This window comes from Oncorhynchus masou, chromosome 5, assembly GCF_036934945.1.
Source record: "Oncorhynchus masou masou isolate Uvic2021 chromosome 5, UVic_Omas_1.1, whole genome shotgun sequence".
Taxonomy (NCBI): domain Eukaryota; kingdom Metazoa; phylum Chordata; class Actinopteri; order Salmoniformes; family Salmonidae; genus Oncorhynchus; species Oncorhynchus masou.
In genome coordinates, this window is record NC_088216.1 from 32,269,364 (window position 1) to 32,293,243 (window position 23,880).

At 42.1% G+C, this 23,880-nt stretch overlaps 1 protein-coding gene across 4 annotated transcripts; it reads left to right on the forward strand.

Annotated features, from left to right (window-relative positions):
• Nucleotides 1-3,539: 3,539 nt before the first annotated feature.
• LOC135539438 (uncharacterized) lies at nucleotides 3,540-20,495 on the forward strand. Of its 4 annotated transcripts, XM_064965320.1 has the most exons (16): nucleotides 3,540-3,637; nucleotides 3,948-4,034; nucleotides 8,651-8,973; nucleotides 9,689-9,793; nucleotides 9,934-10,049; nucleotides 11,433-11,712; nucleotides 12,480-12,566; nucleotides 15,043-15,266; nucleotides 15,352-15,410; nucleotides 15,508-15,722; nucleotides 15,882-16,138; nucleotides 16,339-16,395; nucleotides 16,611-16,745; nucleotides 16,850-16,997; nucleotides 17,215-17,241; nucleotides 17,482-20,495. In XM_064965320.1, exons 1-16 carry the CDS (start codon nucleotides 3,621-3,623, stop codon nucleotides 17,790-17,792), a joined length of 2,448 nt encoding a protein of 815 aa, XP_064821392.1. In that variant the 5' UTR covers nucleotides 3,540-3,620; the 3' UTR covers nucleotides 17,793-20,495. The 4 variants fall into 4 exon arrangements, with proteins under 4 accessions (XP_064821392.1, XP_064821393.1, XP_064821394.1 ...); XM_064965321.1 differs by lacking the exon at nucleotides 16,339-16,395; XM_064965322.1 differs by lacking the exons at nucleotides 17,215-17,241; nucleotides 17,482-20,495 and having other exon boundaries at nucleotides 16,268-16,395; nucleotides 16,850-16,938.
• Nucleotides 20,496-23,880: the final 3,385 nt, after the last annotated feature.

The window sequence follows — 23,880 nt, forward strand, 5'->3', positions numbered from 1 at the left end:
CTCTGACAGCTGGTGCTTAAAGTTAGAGAGGGAGATATGAGTCTCCAGCTTCAGTGATTTTTGCAATTTGTTAGTCATTGACAGCAGAGAACTGGAAGGAAAGGAGGAATTGGCTTTGGGGGTGACCAGTGAAATATACCTGCTGGAGCGTGTGCTACGGGTTGGTGCAGCTATGGTGATCAGTGAGCTGAGATAAGGCGGGCTTTACCTAGCAAAGACTTATAGAATACCTGGAGCCAATGGGTCTGGCGACAAATATGAATTGAGGGCCAGCCAACGAGAGTATTTACAGTGGGGAGAACAAGTATTTGAGACACTGCCGATTTTGCAGGTTTTCCTTACAAAGCATGTAGAGGTTTGTAATTTTTATCATAAGTACACTTCAACTGTGAGAGACGGAATCTAAAACAAAACCCAAAAAGTCACATTGTATGATTTTTAAATCATTAATTTGCATTTTATTGCATGACATAAGAATTTGGTCACCTACCAACCAGTAAGAATTCCGTCTCTCACAGACCTGTTAGTTACCTGTATAAAAGACACCTGTCCACACACTCAATCAAACAGACTCCAACCTCTCCACAATGGCCAAGACCAGAGAGCTGTGTAAGGACATCAGGGATAAAATTGTAGACCTGCACAAGGCTGGGATGGGTTACAGGACATTAGGCAAGCAGCTTGGTGAGAAGACAACAACTGTTGGCGCAATTATTAGAAAATGGAAGAAGTTCAAGATGACGGTCAATCACCCTCGCTCTATGGCTCCATGCAAGATCTCACCTCGTGGGGCATCAATGATCATGAGGAAGGTGAGGGATCAGCCCAGAACTACAATGCAGGACCTGGTCAATGACCTGAAGAGAGCTGGGACCACAGTCTCAAAGACAACCATTAGTAACACACTACGCCGTCATGGATTAAAATCCTGCAGCGCACGCAAGGTCCCCCTGCTCAAGCCAGCGCATGTCCAGGCCTGTCTGAAGTTTGCCAATGACCATCTGGATGATACAGAGGAGGAATGGGAGAAGTTCATATGGTCTGAGGAGACAAAAATAGAGCTTTTTGGTCTAAACTCCACGTGCCGTGTTTGGAGGAAGAAGAAGGATGAGTACAACTCCAAGAATACCATCCCAACCGTGAAGCATGGAGGTGGAAACATCAGTCTTTGGGGATGCTTTTCTGCAAAGGGGACAGGACGACTGCACCGTATTGAGGGGAGGATGGATGGGGCCATGTATCGCAAGATCTTGGCCAACAACCTCCTTCCCTCAGTAAAAGCATTGAAGATGGGTCGTGGCTGGGTCTTCCAGCATGACAACGACCTGAAACACACAGCCAGGGCAACTAAGGAGTGGCTCCGTAAGAAGCATCTCAAGGTCCTGGAGTGGCCTAGCCAGTCTCCAGACCTGAACCCAATAGAACATCTTTGGAGGGAGCTGAAAGTCTGTATTGCCCAGCGACAGCCCCGAAACCTGAAGGATCTGGAGAAGGTCTGTATGGAGGAGTGGGCCAAAATCCCTGCTGCAGTTTGTGCAAACCTGGTCAGGAACTACAGGAAATGTATGATCTTTGTAATTGCAAACAAAGGTTTCTGTACCAAATATTAAGTTCTGCTTTTCTGATGTATCAAATACTTATGTCATGCATTAAAATGCAAATGAATTACTTAAAAGTCATACACTGTGATTTTCTGGATTTTTGTTTTAGATTCCGTCTCTCACAGTTGAAGTGTACCTATGATACAAATTACAGACCTCTACATGCTTTGTAAGTAGGAAAACCTGCAAAATCGGCAGTGTATCAAATACTTGTTCTCCCCACTGTAAGTCGCGGGGGTGGGTAGTATATGGGGCTTCGGTGACAAAAAATGGCACTGTGATAGACTGCATCCAATTTGCTGAGTAGAGTGTTGGAGGCTATTTTGTAAATGACATCGCCGAAGTCAAGGATCGGTAGGATAGTCAATTTTACGAGGGTATGTTTGGCAGCATCACTGAAGGATGCTTTGTTGCGAAATAGGAATCCGATTCTAGATTTAATTTTGGATTGGAAATGCTTAATGTGAGTCTGGAAGGAGAGTTTACAGTCTAACCAGACACCTAGGTATCTGTAGTTGTCCACATATTTTAAGTCAGAACCGTCTTAGAGTAATGATGCTGGATGGGCAGACAGGTGTGGGCAGCGATCGGTTGAAGAGCATGCATTTAGTTTTACTTGCATTTAAGAGCAGTTGGAGGCCACAGAAGGAGAGTTGTATGGCATTAAAGCTCGTCTGGAGGTTAGTTAACACAGTGTCCAAAGAAGGGCCAGAAGTATACAGAATGGTGTCGTCTGCGTAGAGGTGGATCAGAGAATCACCAGCAGCAAGAGCGACATCATTGATGTATACAGAGAAAAGAGTCGGCCCGAGAATTGAACCCTGTGGCACCTCCATAGAGACTGCCAGAGGTCCGGACAACAGGCCCTCCGATTTGACACACTTAACTCTGTCTGAGAAGTAGTTGGTGAACCAGGCGAGGCAGTCATTTGAGAAACCAAGGCTGTTGAGTCTGCTAATAAGAATGTGGTGATATGCATCTCTTGGTCACAGATATCTTTTTTTTAAAGTTCTGGCGTGGTTCAGAAAACCAATCTGTATCTGGTGTTACCACCATTTGCCTCATGCAGCGCAACACATCAGGCTGTTGATTGTGGCCTGTTTTATGTTGTCCCACTCCTCTTCAATGGCTGTGTGAAGTTGCTGGATATTAACGGGAACTGGAACACGCTGTAGTATACATCAATCCAGAGGATTCCAAACATGCTCAATGGGTGACATTGAGTAGGCAGGCCATGGAAGAAGTAGGACATGTTCAGCTTCCAGGAATTGTGTATAGATCCTTGTGAAATGGGTCTGTGCATTATCATGCTGAAATATGAGGTGAATGGCATGACAATGGGCCTCAGGATCTCCTCACGGTATCTCTGTGCATTCAAATTGACATTGATACAATGCAATTGTGTTTGTTTTCAGTAGTTTATGCCTGCCCATAACCCCACCTCCTCCACAGGGGAAACTCTGTTCACAACGTTGACATCAGCAAACCGCTCGGCCACACAACGTCATACACGTGGTCTGCGGTTGTGAGGCCAGTTGAACGTACTGCTAAATTCTCTAAATTAACATTCATTTCTTTGGCAACAGCTCTGGTGGACATTCCTGCAGTCAGCATGCCAATTGCACACTCTGTGACAAAACTGCACATTTTAGACTGGTCTTTTATTGTCCCCAGCAGAAGGTGCACCTGTATAATGATCATGCTGTTTAATCATCTTCTTGATATGCCACACCTGTCAGGTGGACAACATTTGAGAGAAATTAGGATTTTTGTGCACGTGGAACATTTCTGTGATATTTTATTTCAGCGTGAAACATGGGACCAACACTTTACATGTTGCATTTATATTTTTGTACAGTGTAGTTTGAACACAAGAGGGCAGCACACCGTACATAGCACGCTAACATACAGTCTGCATAGAACAAGGGATGACTCACTGCTGAAAACGAAAGTAAATTCAGAATCTGTAAAACTCTGCTTTCATATTTTCCTGTGCTGCTGGCACTTTTTGTGTTTAAAATGGATCCATCCCCATGGTAAGAAATTGTTTATAGGGAAATTTATAGGGAAATTTCACAAATATTAGGTAAATGTCCATGTAAAACGTTATATTTTCATATTCCATTGACACCAACAAAGGAAGTGGGAGATATACTTGATTAAGAAATATAATTTATTTAATGGATGAAACAATGCAACTACATGTGATTATGTTGCTGATATGCCTACATAGAATGTCTGGGTTAAAATCTACATTGTAGATAGTAAACCTTTCTGATTTTAATCACATAACATTAAGAGACCAAACATAGCAACTTACTTCCTACTTGATTTCATCTCATAAAGCAGTTACCGGGCTGCTGCTTCTTGGAGCCAGGCAGAGGCAGAGATTGAAGAGCCACCCTATAAACCCCCCCATGGCGCCGCTAGAAAGTGAGTGGAGATTAATGAGCCTGATATAAACAACTCTACCATACCTCTTTTATTGCATCATCTTCATTATTTGAGTGAAATTCATGTGGAACATTGAAGTAAATACAGCATGTGGTGGTGGAACGGGAACAGTGACCAAATCAAATCAAATGTATTTATATAGCCCTTCTTACATCAGCTGATATCTCAAAGTGCTGTACAGAAACCCAGCCTAAAACCACAAACAGCAAGCAATGCATGTGTAGAAGCATTGTGGCTAGGAAAAACTCCATAGAAGGGCCAAATCCTAGGAAGAAACCATGCTGTTTATTTTATTCCTTAACTAGGCAAGTCAGTTAAGAAGAAATTCTTATTTTCAATGACGGGTTAACTGTCTGTTCAGGGGCAGAACGACAGATTATACCTTATCAGCTTGGGGATTTGAACTTGCAACTTTCCGGTTACTAGTCCAATGCTCTAACCACTAGGCTACCCTGCCGCCCCTGCTATGAGGGCTGTGCCGGGTGGAGATTATAACAGAACATGGCCAAGATGTTCAAAAATTCATAAATGACCAGCGTGGTCAATAATTATAATCACAGTAGTTGTAGAGGGTGCAGCAAGTCAGCACCTCAGGAGTAAATGTCAGTTGGCTTTTCATAGCCAATCATTCAGAGTATCTCTCCCGCTCCTGCTTTCTCTAGAGAATTGAAAACAGCAGGTCTGGGACAGGTAGCACATCCGGTGAACAGGTCAGGGTTCCATAGCAGGCAGAACAGTTGAAACTGGAGCAGCAGCACGGCCAGGTGGACTGGGGACAGGAAGGAGTCATCATGCCAGGTAGTCCTGATGCATGGTCCTAGGGCTCAGGTCCTCAGAGAGAGAGAAAGAGAGAATTAGAGAGAGCATACGTAAATTCACACAGGATACCGGATAAGACAGGAGAAGTACTCCAGATATAACAAACTGACCCAAGCCACCCGATACATAAACTACTGCAGCATAAATACTGGAGGCTGAGACGGGAGGGGTCAGGAGACACTGTGGCCCCATCCGATGATACCCCCGGACAGGGCCAAACAGGAAGGATATAACCCAACCCACTTTGCCAAGCACAGCCACCACACCACTAGAGGGATATCTTCAACCACCAATTTACCATCCTGAGACAAGGCCGATTATAGCCCACAAAGATCTCTGCCACGGCACAACCCAAGGGGGGTGCCAACCCAGACAGGAAGATCACATCAGTGACTCAACCCACTCAAGTGACGCACCCATCCTAGGGACGGCATGAAAGAGCACCAGTAAGCTAGTGACTCAGCCCCTGTAATAGGATTAGAGGCAGAGAATCCCAGTGGAGAGAGGGGAACCGGCCAGGCAGGGACAGCAAGGGCGGTTCGTTGCTCCAGAGCCTTTCCGTCCACCTTCACACTCCTGAGCCAGACTACACTCAATCATATGACCCACTGAAAAGATGAGTCTTCATTAAAGACTTAAAGGTTGAGACCGAGTCTGCGTCTCTCACATGGGTGGGCAGACCATTCCATAAAAATGGAGCTCTATAGGAAAAAGCCTTGCCTCCAGCTGTTTGCTTAGAAATTCTATGGACAATTAGGAGGCCTGCGTCTTGTGACCGTAGCGTACGTGTAGGTATGTACGGCAGGACCAAATCGGAAGATAGGTAGGAGCAAGCCCATGTAATGCTTTGTAGGTTAGCAGTAAAACCTTGAAATCAGTCCTTTCCTTAACAGGAAGCCAGTGTAGGGAGGCTAGCACTGGAATAATATTATACATTGGTTTTGTTCTCGTCAGTATTCTAGCAGCCGTATTTAGCACTAACTGAAGTTTATTTAGTGCTTTATCCAGGTAGCCGGAAAGTAGAGCATTGCAGTAGTCTAACCTAGAAGTAACAAAAGCATGGATTAATTTTTCTGCATAATTTTTGGATAGAAAGTTTCAGATTTTTGCAATGTTACGTAGATGGAAAAAAAGCTGTCCTTGAAACAGTCTTGATATGTTCGTCAAAAGAGAGATCAGGGTCCAGAGTAACGCAGAGGTCCTTCACAGTTTTATTTGACACGACTGTACAACCATCAAGATTAATTGTCAGATCCAACAGAAGATCTCTTTGTTTCTTGGGACCTAGAACAAGCATCTCTGTTTTGTCAGAGTTTAAAAGTAGAAAGTTTGCAGCCATCCACTTCCTTATGTCTGAAACACAGGCTTCTAGCGAGGGCAATTTTGGGACATCACCATGTTTCATTGAAATGTACAGCTGTGTGTCATCCGCATAGCAGTGAAAGTTAACATTATGTTTTCAAATGACATCCCCAAGAGGTAAAATATATAGTGAAAACAATAGTGGTCCTAAAACGGAGTCTTGAGGAACACCGAAAATTACAGTTGATTTGTCAGAGGACAAACCGTTCACAGAGACAAACTGATATCTTTCCGACAGATAAGATCTAAACCAGGCCAGAACTTGGTCCGTGTAAACCAATTTGGGTTTCCAATCTCTCCAAAAGAATGTGATGATCGATGGTATCAAAAGCAGCACTAAGGTCTAGGAGCACGAGGACAGATGCAGAGCCTCCGTCTTACTCCATTAAAAGGTTATTTACCACCTTCACAAGTGCAGTCTCAGTGCTTATGATGGGGTCTAAAACCAAACTGAAGAGTTTTGTATACATTGTTTGTCTTCAGTAAGGCAGTGAGTTGCTGCGCAACAGCTTTTTCAAACATTTTTGAGAGGAATGGAAGATTCGATATAGGCCGATAGTTTTGTATATTTTCTGGGTCAAGGTTTGGATTTTTCAAGAGAGGCTTTATTACTGCCATTTTTAGTGAGTTTGGTACACATCCGGTGGATAGAGAGCTGTTCATTATGTTCAACATAGGAGGGCCAAGCACAGGAAGCAGCTCTTTCAGTAGTTTAGTTGGAATAGGGTCCAGTATGCAGCTTGAAGGTTTGGAGGCCATGATTATTTTCATAATTGTGTCAAGAGATATAGTACTAAAACACTTGAGTGTCTCTCTTGATCCTAGGTCCTCGCAGAGTTGTGCAGACTCAGGACAACTGAGCTTTGGAGGAATATGCAGATTTAAAGAGGAGTCCGTAATTTGCTTTCTAATGATCATGATCTTTTCCTCAAGAAGTTCATGAATTTATTACTGCTGAAGTGAAAGCCACCGTCACTTGGGGAATGCTGCTTTTTAGTTAGCTTTGCAACAGTATCAAAAATAAATTTCGGATTGTTCTTATTTTCCTCAATTAAGTTGGAAAAATAGGATGATCGAGCGGCGGTACTGTCTTTCCAAGCTAGTCAGAAGACTTCCAGTTTGGTGTGGCGCCATTTCCGTTCCAATTTTCTGGAAGCTTGCTTCAGAGGTCAGGTATTTTCTGTATACCAGGGAGCTAGTTTCTTATGACAAATATTTTTATTTTTTAGGGGTGCAACTGCATCTAGGGTATTGCGCAAGGTTAAATTGAGTTCCTCAGTTAGGTGGTTAACTGATTTTTGTCTTCTGAGTCTAGAAGGGCATCAAGGAATCTTTGTGTTGTCTGAGAATTTATAGACTTTTGATGCTCCTTGGTTGGGGTCTGAGCAGATTATTTGTTGCGATTGCAATCATAAAATCATAAAATGGTGGTACAATAGTCCAGGATGATGAGGAAAAACATTAAGATCCACAACATTTATTCCATGGGACAAAACTCAGTCCAGTGTATGACTGTGACAGTGAATAGGTCCAGAGACATGTTGGACAAAACCCAGTCGATGATGGCTCCGAAAGCCTTTTGGAATGGGTGTGTGGACTTTTCCATGTGAACATTAAATCACCAAAAATGTGAATATTATCTGCTATGACTACAAGGTCCGATAGGAATTCAGGGAACTCAGTGAGGAACGCTGTATATGGCCCAGGAGGCCTGTAAACAGTAGCTATAAAAAGTGACCACAACAACTTTTTCTGAATAAAGAGTTCAGGTGTAATCTATATTCTGAATTAGCGGTTTATATGTATGTGTCTATTTGCTATAAAATATTTCTGTTCGTTTTTGAGTGGCATGTGTTCCGAAATAGACAATAGTGTGCCGTGTTGCATTTCAGCATCGTTCTGTCCTTCAGAAAAATCCTGAAATTAAAACAACTCTTATTTTATATTATCAAACTTGTTTGATCATTTGAAATTCATTGGCAACAAAACAAGGACATTATCAAATAGTTATACCTGATGTTTTTGTTGCACTTCATAGTGTTTATCTGCCATTTCAATGGCATCATTTTACTGTTAAAACGTTGGTTCTGCGTGGATTCTATTATAAATATTGAACAAGAATAGTATATGACACATGCACATAAGACTGCAATGTATTCTGCTTGAACAACATCATTCAAAAGAGAAGTGCTAATATTCTCCCATTGGCCGGTTTATCAAAAGGTATAATCTACCTCTTTTCAGAAGGAATTCTCAATCAGAACAAGCAAATTGAATTCAGAACAGGTTTCTTTATTTAGATTGAGGTGTTTAAACAAGGGTGCTTTATTAAGAATGAGCTCTTATTTATTTTATTAGATGTTTTTAAGACTGCATATAAACATGGTCAATGTGTGCCTGTTTCTTGTGTCCAGGTCGACAATACTTTATAAGCAGCCTGTGTTGAGGGCTGAGGAGCTGAAAGAGAGAAGCTATTTGGGTCTTCCAAATCAGCTGCTGCCCACTCTGGAGGAGCTAAGCACAGAGGAGTTGAGGAGATTTCAGTTGTACCTGACTGGTGGCCAGCTGGCTGGCTTGCCTCCTGTCCCAGAGAGCCAACTGGAGAGGGCTGACAGGCGGAAGACAGTGGTAACCCCCCAGAAATACAGCCCTGAGAATGCTGTGAAGATCACAGTGGGCATCCTGAGAAGGATGAACCGGAAAGATCTCATTGAAAAGTTAGAGAGAGATCACAGAGGTAACACAGCAAAACAAAAGATCTATGTTAACAATGCCAAAGTAAGTGAAGTAGATAATAAACAAAAGTGAGATAAACAATACAAATGAACAGTAAAGATTACACTCACAAGTTCCCAAAGAATAAAGACATTTCAAATGTCAGATTATGTCTATATACAGTGTAGTAACGGTGTGCAAATATATAAAGTACAAAAGGGAAAATAAATAAACATAAATATGGGTTGTATTTACAATGGTGATTGTTCTTCACTGGTTGCCCTTTTCTTGCGGCAACAGGTCACAAATCTTGCTGCTGGAATGGCACACTGTGGTATTTCACCCAGTAGATATGGGAGTTTATCAAAATTGGCTTTGTTTTCTAATTCCCTGGGGATCTGTGTAATCTGAGGGAAATGTATGTCTCTAATATGGTCATACATTTGGCAGGAGGTTAGGAAGTGCATCTCAGTTTCCACTTAATTTTGTGGGCAGTGTGCATATAGCCTGTCTTCTCTTGAGAGCCAGGTCTGCCTACAGTGGCCTTTCTCAATAGCAAGGATATGCTCATTGAGTTTGTACATAGTCAAAGCTTTCCTTAAGTTTAGGTCAGTCACAGTGGTCAGGCATTCTGTCACTGTATACTCTCTGTTTAGGGCCAAATAGCATTCTAGTTTGCTCTGTTTTTTTGTTAATTATTTCTAATGTGTCCCTCTCTCTCTATATATATATATAAGGGATCACCCATGCTTCTGCCTCTACACTGCCTCACTCTGCTTCCTCTGCTGGGCAGTCCAGCATCTTGACAAGTCCCAGTCAGGGAACAGAAGTGACTTTGGAGTGTGAGTGGATATTGAATATATAGCCTGATATCAACCACTCTATAATAGCTAATGTACTGCATTATTTTTTAAATGAATAGTGAACAACAGCATGTGGTGGGGAGGTAGGGGAACAGTTTGTGACTCTTTTCTATGTCCAGGTGGAACCTATCTGGTGAGAGGCTTGGATCTCTTAGAGGTGGGGTCGGCGAGGATGAGGAGGAGAAGGTACAGACCGAAGATTCTGACTGGCAATCTGAAGAAGAGAAAGCAAGAGGTAAGACTAGTGGCTATTTCTAAGGGTTTGTCATTGTGAGCAAAGATTAAAACAATATTATGTGTGTTCATGGACCATTCCCTATGAACGGTGTCACCATTTGGTGCTTACCTATGGATTTAAAACAAACTTTCCATACATATTTGCCCATAGAGGAAGTGGACCTGAATGCCAAAACATTCAGTCTTTCCGGGAAACTTAAGGCGAGAGATGCTGCTTATAAACACGGTAAAGTGTCTGGGGACAATTGTATGGTTAACCAGTACAAATATGACCTACGCAGATCGATCAAGATGGCAAGACAAAAGAGGAGGATCAATTCAGCAGGTAGGATATTAGGCGTATGTGGCAGCGGCTTCTAACAATCACAGATTACAAAAATAAATCCAGCCACATCGTGGACACCAACGCCGCCCTACTGGATGAGCTATACACCTTTTTCTCACACTTCGAGCAAAACAACCCTGAGTTGCCGAGGATAGCCCCTGTGGACAACAGGAGCTATTTGTTTACGGTCTCCATGGAGTGGAATATGTAAGTCATTCAACCGTGTTAACTCTCACAAGGCTTCCGGCCCAGATGGCATCCTTAGCCGCTCCCTCAGAGCATGTGCAGACCAGCTAGCTGTTGTGTTTTTGGAGATGTTCAATCTCTCTCTAGCTCAGGCCATTATCCCCATGTTTCAAGATGTCCACCATCATCTCAGTGCCCAAGAAAAGGAACTGAACTGAATGACTACCAACTCGTAGCACTCACATCCGTCGTTATAATAACTGCTTCGAGAGGCTAGTCAAAGACTATATCACCTTCTCCCTCCCTGACACTTTCACCCCTCTCCAATTCGCCTACCACCCGACAGATCCACCGACGACGCAATCGCCATTGCTCTGCACACTGCCCTCACCCACCTGGACAGGAGGAATGCATATGTGAGGATGCTGTTCATCGACTACAGCTCAGCCTTCAATACCATTTTGCCCTCTAAGCTCCCCATAAAGCTCACAGTACTGGGACTGAACTCCATATGCAACTGGGCCTGGACTTTCTGGTGGAAATAATATATATATACATATTTACAACAATAAAACATTTTTACAAGAAATTATAAGGTAGTTTGACAACCCTGTTTGTAAGCTTTTAAATTATATTAGCCACAACCGTTTGATCTTTTCCAGTGATGACAACATGATGTCTCATGATGCGGTATGCAAAATATGCACCTTTATCTCCTGAATGTTTTGGCATTCAGGTCCAATACGTTTCACTTTCTGAGAACTTCTACAAGGTGCAAATGTGTATGTAAGGTTTCTTTCAAATCAAAAGTGGTGCTGTCAAAAGTGACTGAATTCAAATGGATTTACCCTTGTGTTGTTTTCCCTATAGGGACCCACAATGCTGTCTGTCCCAAATCTTCTACTGGAAACTCTAGAGAAGCTGAGCAGAGTCAAGCTGAAGAGATTTCAGTGGCATCTGACTGAGGATGTTTTGGACAAACTTCCTCCCATTCCAGAGAGCCAGCTGAAGAACTCTGACTGGCAGGACACAGTGGATCAGATCATGCAGACCTATGGCCCTGAGAAAGCTGTGGAGATCACAGTGGTGGTCCTGAGGTTGCTATACCGGAATGATCTTGCTGAAGTCTTAGAGAGATCTCATAGAGGAGGTAACACAGCATGACTGACAAATCTATTCATAACAAATGCATGTCCTTGTTTTATAGCCACAGTTACTCTCTGAATCTCAGCAGAGACTGAAGGAGAAGGTATATGTAGCATCAGGAAAACGGCCTATGTGGCATCAGTAGTAGTCATATACTGTACAGTAATTACAGTCCCAAAATGGACTAAAAAGTGTTAAAAAAATAACTTTGGACATAAAGCTAGTATTTTCTAAAACAAGAACGTCTGATATGAGGGGTACTTGTAATTTGTCCTTGGAATTTTTGAAGGTTGGGTTTTGATTTCAAGTAATACCCACTAACACAGGGTGTTCACTCGTAAATGATCTCTCGGAGCATTCCGAGTGCACACGGAAGCTCCAGTTTGTCACGTTCTGACCTTAGTTCTGTTATATCTTTGTTTTAGTATGGTCAGGGCGTGAGTTGGGTGGGCAGTCTATGTTTGTTTTTCTATGTTTGTTTTTGAGTTCCCTAGTATGGTTCTCAATCAGAGGCAGCTGTCAATTGTTGTCCCTGATTGAGAATCCAACTTAGGTTGCCTGGGTTTCACTTTTGGGTCCTCCGATCAGTAGTACTCCTCCTCAGAAGAGGAGGACGAGAACCCTTACAGAAACACCCACCACCAAAGGACCAAGCAGTGTGGTGACGAGAGGCAGCGATACCTGGAGAACTGGATAATATTTTTGTAATATTCCTACCTCAAGAAATGTGTAATTTAACAGAGGGTCTAACACATTTCTCCTATTTGTCAGCCTTTTCATCCCAGGGTGCATTGCATGGTAAAGTTGCGAATGACAGACTCAACTCTTTGAGGCACACCAATCTGCAGGATGAACATGGTAAGATTGTTGATTTTACAGCTAACTAGCTACTTCACATGCTGATATTGACTTTGGTATTATTGTGTGTTGCTACGTTAACTAGCGAGCTAACTAGCTAACCAGCCAGCCCATAGAGAGCATTGCAATGTGGGTTTTGCAGTCGACTTGAGCTGCAACAGATTTCCACAACAACTTTAAATGTTGTTACCAGCCTTATTATAATGAAAAAATGTTCACAAAAAATATTGTTCTCACATATTAGTGTTATGTATGGTTTGAGTGGTTTTGGGTGGATTTTTTGTTTAAGGTCTGTATTTCTGATATCAAATCAAAGTTTAATTGTGCACAGGATACAACATGTGTAAACGATAAAGTGAAATGCTTACTTGTGATCTCTCCTCAACAGTGCAGTACAAATATCAACATCAAAATAATCAAAGTAAACTATGAAGTCATATTACAAAGTCTAAATATGAACAAATTAGTAATGTGGGAAATACACTCACTCAACAGTTGTACACTCAGTACACTCATCTAGTACCGGATCAGACCCTCTTTTGCCTCAAGAACAGCCTGAATTCGGAATCATTCGTTGCTCAATTGGTGTGGGGAAAACAGTACATCACCACACCACCCAAATCCTGACTGCCATCAGCATGACACAACAGGAACCTGGATTAGTCAAACCATGCAATGTTTTTCCACTCCTCAATTGTCAAGTGTTGGTGATCTTCTTGTGTTTAGCTGATAGGAGTGGAACCCGGTGTGGCTGTCTGCTGCATTAGCCCATTAGTGACAAGGATCGACGAGTTGTGCGTAGGGCTGAGTCATGAGTCATGACTGCAGTAAAAAGTCTAGCATAATGAAATGGACAGCGCTTTCTAAGATGATGATTAATTGCATATGCTCAAGCTTGAAAAAAAAAACCCAATACATATCCGGTTGCATATTACGCATGGCAATACTAGCCTATACTCTAGCCTATACTCCAAAATGAAACAAATGCAGAGTTAGCCTACTATTATAGTGAATTTGTATTTGATTTTGAATAGCCTAGTAACAGGGCATTTTTTTATATTTTCATAATTAATATGCTGACACATTACCTTTAGCTACAGAATAAAGTGCGTTTCCATCCTGCGTTTCCATCTTCACCCCTCTCTCCTTCATTCCTTTCTCGAGCGTGCAGAGAGGAGTGTCACAAGTTAAATTAAATATGTTTTGTTGTGATAACATGTTACTATCGATGTTGTCGACAGATTTCACTTGGTTTCCCAAATTAAGCACTGGGTAGCTGCAGGAACAGAGTCGGAGAGCCCATGGCATGCAGAGATTGGGCAGAATATCACCTGTCCCGTGTAGCCTACCCAGCGGGAAAGTGGCCTCCGGATTATATGTCTTTTTCCCCCATGAGAGGAATAATATTTTTTTGTACATATGGAACATTTCTAGAATGTTTTATTTTAGCTCATGGGACTAAGCCCTATTTTTGGTCAATAAACAGTCTCTATATATACTTCCATAAATTCTTTTGACTGTTACAGGAGGACCTTCAGACGAGTCTTTTGAGGCCTGTGGGCGTCCTAGAGCGAAACAACATGTGCTTGTTTGTGATAGTCTCACCTTTACACAGAGGGGTCATGTTAGTGTGTAGCCCAAACTGTTCGGATGCTACAGACAGAAGTTGGCAGATCGGCTGTACCGACTTCAGACGAGTCACAAGATGCTTGTGGGGGTCATAGAGCAAAACGGAGAACACCATTGTGTTCGTGAGAGTCTCATCTTTCATAAAATACTGAACAAAAATATCAATGCAACATAAAACAATTTCAAATATTTTACAGAGTTACAGTACTGTACATTTCATATGAGAAAATCAGTCAATTTTAATACATTTATTAGGTCTAATCTATCTATTTCACATGACTGGGAATACAGATAAGCATCTGTTGATCACAGATACCTTTAAAACAATTACCTCACAATGGCCCTCAATATCTTGTCATGGTATTTCTGTGCATTCAATTTGTACAGTGTAGTTTATTTTCGGACGCTACAGACGAATTTGTGAAAATACTTTCGGGATGTCTCATGGTCTGACAAACACAAACATCTAGCTCTGTTACCTTTCAACGCAGATGTGGAAGTGTTACATAGGCAGATTGAGTGGATTGCAACACATTCAATACAAAAAAACAGATATCTCTAGCTTAAACTGATGGATTTTTATGGGGATTTTTGTATCATGCTAATTAGATTTCCGCTGGGGCGCGGACATCGACCTTAGGGGTGCAGGTGAATACAGGTCTGTGTAGGTAGACAGCTAGGGGTAGCTGTTCAGCAGTCTTATGGCCAGGAAGTAGAAGCTGTCTCGGAACCTTTTGTTCCGAGACCTGATGGTCCGGTACTGTCTGGCAGATGGTAACATAGAGAACAGTCCCATTGAGTTGACAAATATTTGTTTGTGACTGACACACACACTCTCTCTTTCTAGTGCCTGTCTGCTCATACCGTGGCTCCAGAGAAAAATCCCCATCTTTAAAAAAAAGTGAGACGACATGGAATGTCTCACCGGGCATTCTTACACCTGCCAGTTCTACCATATCTTGCTCTTGCTCTGAGAGTGACCTTGAGGAGGAACACGTTCAACTTGTTGGCAGTCCTTCTAGTGCCTCGGATAGAGGGGCATCGGATACCAAAGCTGTTGACTCTCTCTCTGTAAGAGCCTCACCTGAACGAAAGACCATTGTTAGATCTATTTCAACAAACTATTGGTTCAATAACTATTGTTTTTACATTTTAGAAGCCTGCGACTCCTTATCAATTTGAACCTAAAACCTGTGAGAACAAGGGAACATACTGGTGATGTTGTTTATTAACTTGATATTGCCTTTTTTATTGATACAATTCAGGGAAAGCACAAAATACCATTCATCATTTGTGTTGTTCTGCCCTACAGGTTTCAGTGCCCCCATGCAGGTCTGTTCCAGTGCAGTATAACAGGACTAGTATTTGAGATGGAGGGGGAGGGAGAGGTGCTCTATTGGACAGTCCCTTGGAACAGGAGGCTTCTAGCCCAGAGAGGCAAGAGGCCTGCAGGGCCCCTGTTTAAGTTTACATGTCCCCAAGGTTCTGTCGGTCAACTACACCTCCCACACTGTGAGCTCTATGATCGTGAGTGGTGATTTGATAAATGTCCTAATACTTTACGACTGATTTGATTCTGAAGGAGCATATGCTTTTCATTTACCTATCATCTGCATCAACATTGTTTTGATTGTCATAAAAATCTCAGCATGTCATGAAATTCTATAAATATATATTTTTTCCTAGAGGGTGGATGTGAGTTCCTGTCTGTAGCCCATGTGACTGATGACAAAAAAGTGGAATTTATCGATGACCTTGAGCTAACAAACACACATGTCATAATAAATGTCACTGGATTCTCTAAGTATGGCATCGTCAGTGAAGAAGGCAGGCCCATCTCCCCTATCGATACCCTTGTCTTGTTATTCTACCAACTCCCAGATGTTGACAAGAGGTCCATCCTGAAGGTTTTGTTGCTTCCCAGTAATGTTGTACTCAAGGAGGTAAGCATATCAGAAAACCCTATACTTTTGCTGGAATTCAATTAAATACACACTGTGAATAATGCAGAAAATTATCACTGTGTCACAAAAAGGCAGACATGCTTTGAGTAATGTATCTACCCTGTATAGCCAGAAGAGGACTGGCCACCCCTCAGAGCCTGGTTCCTCTCAAGGTTTCTTCCTATTTTACTGCCTTCTAGGGAGTTTTTCCGAGCCACTGTACTTCTGCCTCTGAACTTCTTGCTCTTAGTTTTTTGGTGGGTAACTGCTGATGTAAAAAAGGGCTTTATAAAATCCATTTGTTGATTGACGTAGATAAGGTTTACCATACAAAACCAAGCATTACAAACACATAATGAATATGAGTGAAGCATTATTATGTGTTTAATGTGTGAGATGCATCCTCAGTGTATTTCTTCTCGACTCAATTCAAGCACAATTTATCTGTCCATTCCTTATCTGTCTTCTCAAGGTACTGGAGGAAAGGAGAAGCAGCAATGGGGATAGAGAAATCTACCTTGAAACAACTTCTCACTGCCAACTCACCCCGAAGCAAGAATACACCTTCTCCACCGATCTTAAGGATAACCATCGAATAAAACCAACGGTGATATCTGAGATGAGCTGGGAAATGTTGTTTGCCAATTATTTTATTACCTTGTGTATTCAAATGACATAATTTGATTGACATAACTAACTCTTCTTTTACAGAAAGCATCATTTGTTGATTTCCAGTCCTATGAAAACTACATTCCAACATTTCAGCTGTTCATGCAATCGATTGTTAAGGAAGCAAATATTTTTCTGAATGAAAATGGCAGTGATGAATTTGTATGGGATGGACTTGTCTGGCTTCCAGGTAACTGAAAGTGAAAGGTCAAAGTGCACAATCCACATGTGCAAGAAGTACTAGAACTATTGGTCATTTTGCTGTTGTCATCTATTTTGATCAATATGTTTTATTTATTTGTAAAACAATGTTATTTATGATAGTGTATTTATATTATCATGATGACTTATTGTAATAGATGCAGTCTTTCATCAGATAGCAACAAAAATGTGTTTCTCATCCACAGCCTCACCAACAGAATTCACCTCTACAGGTAACTTTACACATCACAACTTCTACTTTGCCATTCGTGATGAGGCTATCTCACAATTTAAACAATAATTATGGAAAAATCCAAATCAAAGAAATCCAATTAAAATCTATTTAAGATGCACCATTGTAGCTATCCTAATGGTCCTGAGTTGTCAAAATTATTATTATTACTTTTAGTGATTTACATTTTTTATTTTGGATGCCAAGTCTCAATTTTAAATACGTATTTTTAATTTCCCAGTTTTGGCCCCTCCACCTGCAACTCCTTCTATCCCCCCTGGTCGAGCCTTCATTACAAAACACAGAATGGCGCTAGAGATTCGTCTGGGAGTCTTGCGACCCATACTCATGCGTCTCCAGCAACCGGACCAGGGGGTTCTGATTGACGAGGAGAAGGAGGAGGTGCTCAGCTTACCCACCAAGACCCTGCAGAACCAAGCTCTGCTGGACATGGTGATCAGAAAGGGGGCCCGCGCCCAGGAACACTTCTACCAAGCCCTGAGAGAAGCAGACCACTGCCTGGTTGAAGACCTGGAAGAGCCGACATCCTGAGAGGTGGTGATAGACACAAGAAGATCAGAGTGTATTTTATGAGGAGCCATCCTGACCGGAGGTGGTTGGTGTGTAAAGTGTTAACCCCGGTGGAGCACGTGATGCCGCGGAGCTGAGCAGACGTTGACAAACCAAGCTCTTCAAAGTTATTCTATTTTTACCTAAATAACAACGTTGAAACAATATTCTAACATTGGCTGATAAATTGTCAAGTACTTACCTTCCCAAAGAGCCATGGACCTCCGACCGAGAGGCAAGAAGGACGACCAAAACGTTGTTGATTCCCAAGATAACGATAACGCTACAGCTAGCAAGATTAGCATTAGCCCTCATAACTCAGACGACAGTTCCAGACTGTTGCTCTCAGCAGCCTCTTGCGAGCCTGCCGACATGCTGGCTACTCTCCTCCGGGAAATTCAGGATGGTAACAGAGGTCTTTCTCTGAAAATCGATAAAAAAATCGTCTGAACTCCATTCCTCCATCGACGACCTGAAATCCTCCATGAATGATCTCCTTTTGAGAACGACTGAGGCAGAGTTGCGCATTAGCACAGTTGAAGATACCATCGCTCGACATGACCAGGTCTTGACACAACTGCAAAAGGACAATGCCTACCTCAAAAACAAAGTAGATCAGATGGAAAACCAGAGTAGACGTAGTAATATCCGTGTGGTGGGATTGAATGAGGACAGCGAGGGCCGTGACCCGGTCCGTTTCTTCACTCAATGGATCCCGGAGGTCCTAGGCATAATCAACTTCACCAAACCGCTGGAAATCGAACACGCCCACAGAACATCAGCGCCGAAACCCCGGCCAGATGAGCCCCCACGAGCCGTCCTGATCAGGTTCCTCCGTTTCCAAGACAGAGAGAAGATACTGCAACTCGCAAGAGCCAAAGGGGACATCACCATCGATGGAAAGAGGGTCAGCCTTTTCCCAGATATGAGCGCGGATCTCGCCAGACGCCGCAAGCAGTTCAGACCTGCCGCCAAAGCACTGAAGGAGAAGAACATCACCGGCTACCTCATCCACCCTGCGCGGATGAAAGTTCAGTACAAAGGCCGAAGCCATCTCTTCAACACACCGGGAGAAGTGCACACTTTTCTCAAAGAACTGAGCAACGTCTGAGCCAGGACGGTCTCTCTGGGGGATAAAACGCAGTTCGTTTGTTTTCTCTTATCCGGATTGAACTGCTGGTATCTCCCGGTCACTTTAATTGATTTGTACATTTTCAACTAACCGTATCTTCCCGGGGTGAGTTCTATTACATTTACAGGAGAGTATATTTTGGTTTAGTCCATATCCACTGGGCGAAGCAATAAGTGGGCTTAGGCCCACTGTTTTCCCCCTCATTTATGTTAATCTTTCGTAAAGAGACTCAAGCATCCCTTACCGTGGGCAGTAAATATTCAGCCATAAATATCTATTCACAACGTTTGTTTTCAATTTAGAGAGCTTGCAGGTTTTCGTTTACGCCAAGGTTTAGCTAGTAAGAGCAAGATGGAAAGCGAGCAGCAACGTATCTCTACAAGTGTATTCATGTTTGATTGTTGGGATTGTTGTTCTAGTCTGACAATCGGGGTGGGTGGGATTTTTATTATTTTTTTCTTCCTTTTTTCTATGTTTATTGTGTCCTTCCTAAAGAGACACACAGGTCACTTTTGTGCTCAAACCAAAGTTGAAACATTTCCTAATTATCTGCATATGATAGATTTCTATTCAGTTACATATTTGAAACCCAACCTATGCTTAACCCACTAAAATATGTCACATTCAACGTAAAAGGTCTTAACAGCCCGATTAAAAGGAAAAGAGTCTATACATACCTTAAGAAATTAAAGGCTGACATTGTGTTTTTACAAGAAACACATCTTACAGCCAGTGAACACAAGAAATTGAAGAGGGAATGGGTAGGACAAGTTTTTGCATCCTCTTTTAACTCCAAAGCAAGAGGAACTGCAATTTTGATAAGTAGACACATCCCCTTCTGCGTCAACAACACCATCTCTGATCCCTCTGGCAGGTTTGTTTTGGTGCAGGGGCATATGTTTTCAGAGTCTTGGACCCTATTGAATATTTATGCTCCTAACTTCGATGACCATATGTTTATTCAGAATGTCTTCCTTCAGGTTGCTCAAGCACCACCAGGATGGCTACTGGTTGGAGGAGATTTTAATTTTTGCTTAGATACAGTTCTTGATAGGTCTTCTGATAAACCCTCACTTCTTACCAAAGCCGGCAAGCTCACCATGTCATTCATGAAAGATCTCAATTTACTAGACATCTGGAGACAGTTGCACACACAGGATAGGGACTACTCTTTTTATTCACACCCACACAAGACACACACACGCATAGATAACCTTTTACTTTCGACACAACTGTTTCATAGAGTGTTAGATGTCGAGTATCTCCCCAGATTGCTTAGTGACCATTCTCCTCTGGTATTATCAATCTCCATTCCTACCAAGGTAAATGGAGCATATAGATGGAGACTAAATCCTACACTTCTAAAGCAACCTGAATGTTGTGCATTCATCAAAGAGCAGATCAATATTTTTACTTTGACAAACAAACCCTCTGCTCCTGACAGCTTCATTCTTTGGGACACATTGAAGGCCTATCTGAGGGGACAGATTATTTCCTATACTAAAGGGCTGAAGAAAAAACACGGTGCGGAACTGATTGCCCTTGAATCTGAAATCTCCTAATTTTTCCCAGCTAGAGAAAACCTACCAAAGAGGCCCGACTAAAGATCTATACAGGCTTTTGGTAAATAAAAAACTTAAATATAATATTCTGAACACATATCAAGCTGAGAGGACCATCACTAAATCAAAACAGCGTTATTATGAGCTTGGAGAGAAAGCTCACAAAGTATTGGCATGGCAACTGAAAGCAGAGGAAAGTAAGAGGACAATTAATGCCATAGAAACTCTTACTAAAGAGATATCCTTCGACCCTACTGAAATTAATAATACTTTTAAGAAATTCTATGAAGACCTCTACACTTCCCAATCAAGCGATGATCTATCAGAGATAGACTCCTTTCTCTCCTCTCTCAACCTCCCATGCCTGTCAGGGGAAGACAGCGAGCGCCTGAGTGAACACTTCTCAGTTCCTGAATTGTTGGAGGCCATTAGATCCCTACCTTCTATTAAATCTCCTGGGGAGAATGGCTTCCCTCCAGAGTTCTATAAAGAATTTAGGGAGCTGTTGGTCCCCTACCTTATGGAGGTACTTAATAAAGCCAGAGAAGACAACTGCTTTCCAGAGTCCTTCTCTCAAGCAGTGATTACTGTAATCCACAAGAAAGGGAAAAACCCGCTAAGTGCGCCTCCTATAGACCAATCTCTCTCCTTAATACAGATTGTAAACTGGTCACCAAGATGCTATCTAAGAGTCTGGAGTCATGTCTTTCCCTGTTGGTCAACCCAGATCAGACTGGCTTCATAATTAATAGATTGTCCTCCAACAATCTCAGAAGGTTCTTTGATATAATTCACCTTGCTAACAAAAACAAAATACCTAGTTTTGCAGTCTCCCTCGATGCTGAAAAGGCCTTTGATAGGGTTGAATGGCCATACCTCTTTCGCGTCTTGGAAAAGTTCGGTTTAGGTACCGTGTTTGTAAATTTGATAAAATCACTCTACAAATCTCCTAAAGCTAGGATTGCTACCAATGGGATTACTTCCTCCTCTTTCCCTCTTTATAGGGGGAACAGACAAGGTTGCCCAATTAGCCCCCACCTCTTTGCCCTCGCCATCGAACCGTTGGCTGAGGCTATTAGAACGTGCCCTGACATACATGGCTTTGAGGTGGGCCCCCATACCCATAAATTATCACTCTTTGCGCACAACCTTATCTTATTTCTAACAAACCCAGAACACTCCCTCTCTCACTTGCAGATCCTACTACAGTGTTATAGTTCTTTCTCTGGATATAAGGTCAATCTTGATAAAAGCGAAATCTTACCGTTGTCTGTCTTTGACCATCATACCATCAAGCACAAGTTTCCTTTCAGATGGTCGCCTATGGGCTTCACATATTTGGGCATAATGGTGGATGGTAATCTGAACAACCTCTATAAACTCAATCTGGCCAGTTTGTTGCAAAAGGTGGAGGTTGACCTTTGTAAATGGATGGACTTACCTCTCACTCTACTGGGTAGAATCAATATAATTAAAATGAATGTCCTGCCCAGGTTTCTATATCTGTTTCAATCTCTCCCTATCCCTGTTCCCGCAGCATTTTTTTCCTCTCTCGACAAGCTGACCAGACGGTTTATCTGTCACGGCAAAACCCCTAGGGTTGGCCTGGGTAAACGGACCCTTGATTACAGTCAAGGGGGCTTAAACCTCCCCAATTTTAGAATGTACTACTGGGCTGCACAGTCTAGGTTTCTGGCTCAGAGGTTTGACAAGGGTCCCTCTCCCTCATTGTTGAACATTGAAAAGCTTGAGGTAAATGATGACACTGGGGCAGATTTGTTTTACAAATGGGACAGAAAATCTATAAAAACCATCACAGACAACCCTTTAATCATACATTCTGTCCTGGCATGGTGCAAACTGCATGAGCTGTTCGGACGAGGGGGATTCCTTTCCCCTAAAACCCCTTTATGGAACAATGGATTGATCCCTATGTTTTTCCAGAATAGTAACTTTAGACCATGGTCTGATAAGGGGATCACTCTTCTGGAACATTGTTACGAGGAGGGAGTTCTTATGTCTTTTGATCAGCTGAAACAGAAATACCACTTGCCTAACAGGGACTTCCTTAGCTACCTACAACTACAAAACTTTATTAGGGTGACTCTCAAGGGACAATGGAACCTACCTAAGATGTCACCTATTGAACAACTCTGCCACGCAGACCAACCACTGTTCAAGACCATTTCCCGTGTTTACAATGCTCTTATGTCAGGACTAACAATGCCTGGGCTAGATAAACCCCGACTTAGATGGGAGAAAGATCTGGGTATTGATCTTGATGAGGATCTATGGAGTGACCTATCCCGGGATGGGGTTATATCCACATTGAACTCCAGACTGATCCAGTTTAATTTCCTCCATCAGCTCTATATCACCCCATCTAGACTGCACAGGTTCAACCCAGATATCTCCTCCCTATGTTTTAGATGTGGCTCAGATGAAGGAACATTCCTCCATTCCACTTGGCAGTGTTCAAAACTACACGGTTTCTGGTGGGGGGTATGCGATACCATATCCTCAATTCACTGGGTTGCATTCCCTTTAGACCCGGAGGTCTGTCTACTGGGTTACTTTACTCACACCAATCTTAGGCAAAGCCATACTATAAAGCTAACAGAAATATTGCTAGCGATTGCCAAGAAATGTATTGCCTTGAAATGGAAATTGGATTCCTCCCTGCCAGTTGCAATGTGGCTTTCAGAAGTTAATAGTTGTATCCCTTTGGAGAAAATCACTTACTGCTTGAGGAATAAGTTAAAGACATTTTACAGAATTTGGCAACCTTTTATTGACTATATGGAGAATCTCCCCCCACATCTCATTGATTGAATCTATATATAATCCTCACATAATGTTTCACACGTAATGTATAATATGTAGCCTACGGCAGGTGATCCAATGTCTCGTTATTTTTTTTTTTTTTTTATTATTGTATGTTTGTTTATATAATTATAATTATAATTTATTTTGGTTACGTTCGTCTGTTACTGTCACTTTGTCCTATCGTTGTCTAATATCTTTTCACTTTTGTTTTGAATGTTCTTAATTGGAAAATGCAAAAATAAAATACTTTAAAAAAATGTTTAAAAAGTGTTAACCCCACCCAGGATATGACAGCACTTTCACCAGGTTGAATTCACTAGACACCAAGTGGATTGAAATAGGGAGGTGATATAGAATTTTGTTATGAATTTACATCAATTTCAATTATCCTACTCGGTCTGCAACCCAGAGTGTGTAAAGTTCTGGTTTAAACGAAACAGACAGAATTCCCAGCTCACAATTAGTCAAATCCAAGTTTATTCACGAGACCTCTACCGTGCATATACAAAGATGTTCCTTTTATAACATTCTTCTTTAGCTACGCACACAC

Bases quoted from the DNA above. Each gene is read 5' to 3' on its own strand.
- LOC135539438 (XM_064965320.1), top strand. The intron at 16,396-16,610 runs GTGGGTAACTGC...TGTCTTCTCAAG, and splicing joins TTCTTGCTCTTAGTTTTTTG to GTACTGGAGGAAAGGAGAAG. The intron at 16,746-16,849 runs GTGATATCTGAG...CTTCTTTTACAG, and splicing joins ACCATCGAATAAAACCAACG to AAAGCATCATTTGTTGATTT.